Source organism: Bos javanicus, chromosome 2, assembly GCF_032452875.1.
Source record: "Bos javanicus breed banteng chromosome 2, ARS-OSU_banteng_1.0, whole genome shotgun sequence".
NCBI lineage: Eukaryota > Metazoa > Chordata > Mammalia > Artiodactyla > Bovidae > Bos > Bos javanicus.
This window is the reverse complement of record NC_083869.1, coordinates 115,901,975-115,907,321: the sequence shown is the minus strand read 5'-3', so window position 1 is coordinate 115,907,321 and position 5,347 is coordinate 115,901,975. Positions and strand designations below refer to the sequence as shown.

At 39.1% G+C, this 5,347-nt stretch overlaps 1 protein-coding gene across 1 annotated transcript; it reads right to left on the bottom strand.

Moving 5' to 3' along the window:
* Positions 1 to 4,782: 4,782 nt before the first annotated feature.
* Positions 4,783 to 5,347, bottom strand: LOC133230066 (ubiquitin-ribosomal protein eS31 fusion protein-like). The gene has a single exon (XM_061386942.1). The coding sequence runs from the start codon at positions 5,297 to 5,299 to the stop codon at positions 4,829 to 4,831; it is 471 nt and encodes a 156-aa protein (XP_061242926.1). The 5' UTR covers positions 5,300 to 5,347; the 3' UTR covers positions 4,783 to 4,828.

Here is a 5,347-nt window from a genome sequence, read left to right as displayed (position 1 = left end):
AACATGGCTTGAAGGAAGGGTGGGCTGGGGTGAGCTGACATTTCGGTTGAAAGACTTGGCACCTCACCGGATCACGTTGTAACTGTCCATTTCTTACCTATTGCTTTTTCTTGACCAAACTTTAATCCAGCTCCTCTCTTTCCTGCAGGTCCCTACACCCTGCACACCCACAACCCTGAGCAAGGACAGAAAAATGTGGACCGCGCCCAAACCCTCTGCCACTGCCTGCCCCTCCTTATCAGCTTCTCCCGGGAATTGGCTGGCCACAGCGGGGCCTTCCTGTCAGACTCCACTGGTCACTTCCCCTGGCTTGTCCAGCTTCCCTCCAAAGTTCTGCTTGCCTCTGCTTGCCAATAGCAAGGATTATCTTTGAAAATATAGATTGATTTTAAGACAATCTTACAGATTGATTTTAAGACACTTGCAGATTCCAATAATCGCAGCACTTCTCCCAATTCCGGTAGTCTTTCTCATTAATAAGGCTCTCCCTGGAGACGTCTGGATTTGCTTTTGACACCAGATTTCTAGCCTGAGTTTAACGTCTAGCAAAGAGAAGAGAAGAGGGGAGAAAAAATGGCCTCTATGGGTCCTTCCCAGTCTTTGCTTTATGGAGACCAAAATTTAGGTGGTCTATTTCAAATGTTAAGAGAAAAAAGCTATGTGCAGTTTGCAGAGTTGGATCAAGTGATTTTTCATTCAAAGTTCACAAGTCAACCTTCTGTACCATAGCCTAGAAACGCTTCAGTGCTTATACAGTTTGGATTTTGGCAAAATGGTGCACTACTTTATCATGCAGAGAATAACGGGATGACTGTGGTTTCCTCTCTCTTCAGGGGCAGAGGGCAGTGGGCCATGTGAGTGTCAGCTGAAATCTTCTGGGAGGGTGGGCTTTGGGACTCTCTCTGCAGCTGGTGCAGGTGCTCTTTTTCTCAACCGTCCACAGCTAATATTTGGGTGTGCTCCGCTGGTCTTTGATATTCAAGTCACAAGCTTCTTATAACTAGCAGCTTAGGTATTTATCATTTCTTTATTTAACCATGTAAATCTGAAGCAACAAAATACATTTCTTTCTTTATTCTTCCAGTTTCTCTGCATAGCATTTTGCATTATTTATATATAATGCTTCACATAAGAGATGATGGAATTATATTTCTATTTTTAACCAACTTTCTCTTGGGTCTTATTGTTAACTAGGCAAGAAAATTCAGAGTTCTCACAGTTAATAAACAGGGACATACATTTTCAGGTTTTGGTTTTTTATCATTTTGGTATTCTATTTATTTATTTGACAGAATAGTTTTACTGATTTTTTTTTTCTTTCATAGAGCTCCCCCATTTTTCTGGTAAGAACACTTAACATGAAGTCTGTCCTCTTCACAGATTTTTCAGTATACAATACAGTATGGTTACCCATAAGTACAGTGTTGTACATCTGCTCTCTAGAACTTGATTCATGTTGCATTACTGAAATATACACATTTATATTACAGTTCCTCATTTAAATATACAGTTTAAATCCCCAGTTTAAATATACAGCTCTTCATTTTCCTCTCTACCCAGCCCTTGGAAACCACCATTCTTTGCTTCTATGAGTTTGATATAATGGAATATATCAGAATAATGGAATCAGGCAGCATTTGTCCTGCTGTGACTGTGGTGTAATGTCATAAAGGTTCATCCATGTTGTCCTATATTGCAGAATTTCTCTTTTGAAAGGCTGACTAATATTCCATTGTATGTATATACCTCATATTCTTTATCCATTAATCCTTCAATGGACATGTAGGTGGTTCCCATATCTTGGTTATTGTGAATAGTGCTCCAATGAACATGGCAATGCTCACAGCTCTTCAAGATCCAATCTCTGCAACTACACTCACATCTAATGGTTATTCTAACTTCTAAGCAAATTTTAAAATGAACTTAACAAGTGTAGGGTATTAAGTATATCTCTAATGCAAAGGGTTAGTGTTCAGGTTTGGAAGAAAGTCTGAAAGTCATTGACCATGTTTTCAACCATCATGTAATATAATAAGTTCACATAAAATAATTGTGTTTCTTCTATAAAAACATATTTACTTTCTATTTCCTTTTCACAATACAAAAACTGATAAATTTCATTCAATATTAGACAAAGCAGATCAGTTCAGTTTAGTCAGTCCAGTTTAGTTGCTCAGTCGTGTCAGACTCTGCGACCCCATGAACTGCAGCACACCAGGCCTCCCTGTCCATCATCAACTCCCGGAGTCCACCCAAGCAGTTATCTAGTACCAATTACTTATTCTCTGATACAGTGTGAGCCCTGTGAGGGTAGAGTCAAGCTTATGCATGATTATATACCTGGTGTTTACCCTAGTTCTTGCTCCATAGTGAGTACTTGACTAGCATTTCTAGAGAAAAAAAAAAAGAACAAATACAACATTAAAAAATAAAAATGTGGGCTATTGAATTTTTAAACATTCTATTTTCATATAAGCACAAATTAGTGTTCTTATTACTTTCCTTGAAGCTACAGGGTAAATTGGTAAATGCCAATCTCATGATTCCATAATACATGGGACATAACCAAATAACAATTCAAGGTGACTCTACCTTTTAAAGTATAGACTATCCCAAAGACTCACTTGTATTAAGTGCTAAATGCCTAACAGAAGAACATGAATACTATTCTAAGAACTTATTAGCTGGGACCAGGTACTCTGCATGGTAGCTTTATGGTGAATAAGCAGGTGCCATTGAGAAATGACCCAGCAGGAATTTTGAAATAAGGTCTTAGATAATATGATTATACATGCAGTTTCAGGTATCTGGAAAAGTAATCTCTGGGTTTAGACTGAGAAATCTTAGGAGTCAATGCCACACTCAGCCTGCCCTCAAAATTGTGTTTTCTTCTGAATTCACTATGTGTATAGGTTTTATCGAAAACCAAGTCGTCACTGACAAGCTGTTTAAGCATCTGTACAAGTGAAATCAAGATTCTAGCCTGGAATAATTTACATTCTAAATGGGAATCTGCCATTTGATTTAATCTAGGTTTCGAAACATCAATCTAGTGTAGTATTTGGTCAAGGGAAAAAAACTTTAGCTGAACAAGAAATACCTGGAATTTTAAGGCCCATTTGGACCACCTGCTCTGTTTTCTTTGTGGGACCTCTGATTATTTATGGTTTTACTTATGTTTAGTTGGTAATTCTTTGCACTGAAGTAATGCATTTCCACCAAATCACATAATTTGTAAATGCTTATATTTGTTTTTCAGTGTGAGAATTTGGGAGGGGATATAAAAATAGTTAAAACTTTTCATTTGGTTTTATATTTTTAAACAGATTCAAGTTACAAATGTTTGAGCTGCATTACCTGGAAGAAATTTAATTCATATATGCTGCTGCTACTGCTGCTGCTAAGTTGCTTCAGTCTGTCCGACTCTGTGCAACCCCATAGATGGCAGCCCACCAGGCTCCCCTGTCCCTAGGATTCTCCAGGCAAGAACACTGGAGTGGGTTGCCATTTCCTTCTCCAATACATGAAAGTGAAAAGTGAAAGTGAAGTCTCTCAGTCATGTCTGACTCTTTGAGACCCCATGGACTGCAGCCTACCAGGCTCCTCTACCCATGGGATTTTCCAGGCAAGAGTACTGGAGTGGGGTGCCATTGCCTTCTCCTTATATATGCTAGTCTTGTCTAACTAAATTTAAAAGCCAATACAATTGCCAGATTGTATCATCTGTGAAAGGAAATAATTTGTGAGTTTTCCAGAGAAAAAAATTCACCTTTAGACTCTGAAACTGCTAATTTAGACAATCAGTGATCCAATGAACAGTCTCCAAAGAAGTGAATGTTTATCAGTTGACCTGTATTTTCACTCACTGATATGGCCCATTTAAAAAGCCACTAATGCTCTGTAAGGGGCTTCCCTGGTGGCTTAGATGTAAAGAATCCACCTGCCAATGCAGGAGATGTGGTTTCAATCCCTGGGTTGGGAAGATCCTCTGGAGAAAGAAATGGTAACCCACTCCAGTATTCTTGCCTGCAAAATCCCATGGACAGAGGAGCCTGGAGGGCTACAGTCCATAGGGTTGCAAAGAATCAGAGATGACTTAGCGACTAAACAACAAATACACTGTAATGGCCCATATGGGGAAAGCATCTTTGAAAGAGTGGGTATATGTACTTGTACAAAAGATTCACTTTGCTGTAATATGAAACTAATACAATTTAGTAAATCAATTATGCCTCAATAAAAATTAAAAAACTAAAAAAAAGTCTTTAAAAAGTGACAGCCGAACCTCAGCTACATCACATAATGTTCATGTTCTTTAGTTTTAGAGCAGTGGAACACTTGGCTTAATTTTAGAACAAGTTAACTAGTTTTAAATTCTTATCGTAATCTATCACATCCCATGGAATGTTAAAATACAACATTTCACTATCCCATTTATCCTTTCCTTCTTCTCTGCTAGAAGAGTTCTTAACAAGCAACTGTCAACAAAAGCCTGGGCTTCTGAGCAAAGCAATACCATTCACCACTCTGTATTTAAAAGCCCACATATGTGCTCTTTCAAAACTCTTGCATTTGTACCATGTGAGATTTCAGATTGTTTTTAATCTCAGCATGGAACCCTGCTCTCTAGTGTTGGAGGTCATGCCTTCATTGCTTTGCTGACCCAGACCATCCTGACATGGCCATGGTTGAAAATCAGGGACCTGGGCTTCCAGCCAACATTCAGGTAAGTGCATTGCTTCTGTGTCCACACTGACACAGAAGCATATCTTTTAAAATACATTTTTTTTTTAAATGTTAGCTCATATCTTTATTAACCAATATACAATTACTTGTCTTCTGGTTTGTTGACACAATAGGTCAGACAACATTTGCCACAATAATGTCTGTCAAAGTGACTGGCCATAAAAACTCCAGCACCACATTCATCTGAGGGACATTCCCGGCGAAGGCGACTGATTTTGCCATTCTCATCCACCTTGTAGTATTTCAGAACAGCCAATTTAACCTTCTTTCTCTTATGCTTGTTCTTCTTGGGAGTGGTGTAAGACTTCTTCTTTCTTTTCTTAGCGCCACCACGAAGTCTCAACACTAGATGAAGAGTGGACTCCTTTTGAATGTTGTAGTCAGACAAAGTACGTCCATCTTCCAGTTGCTTGCCAGCAAAGATCAGTCTTTGCTGGTCAGGAGGAATTCCTTCTTTATCCTGGATCTTGGCCTTTACATTTTCTATTGTATCCGAGGGCTCGACCTCGAGAGTGATGGTCTTCCCCGTCAGGGTCTTCACGAAAATCTGCATCTTGGCGGCGGTTCCACCGCAGATGGCGGATCCGAAAGCTAAAATACA

What these genes read in the sequence shown, in the direction of transcription:
- LOC133230066 (XM_061386942.1), bottom strand. Translation starts at nt 5,299, where the DNA reads ATGCAGATTTTCGTGAAGACCCTGACGGGGAAGACCATCACTCTCGAG.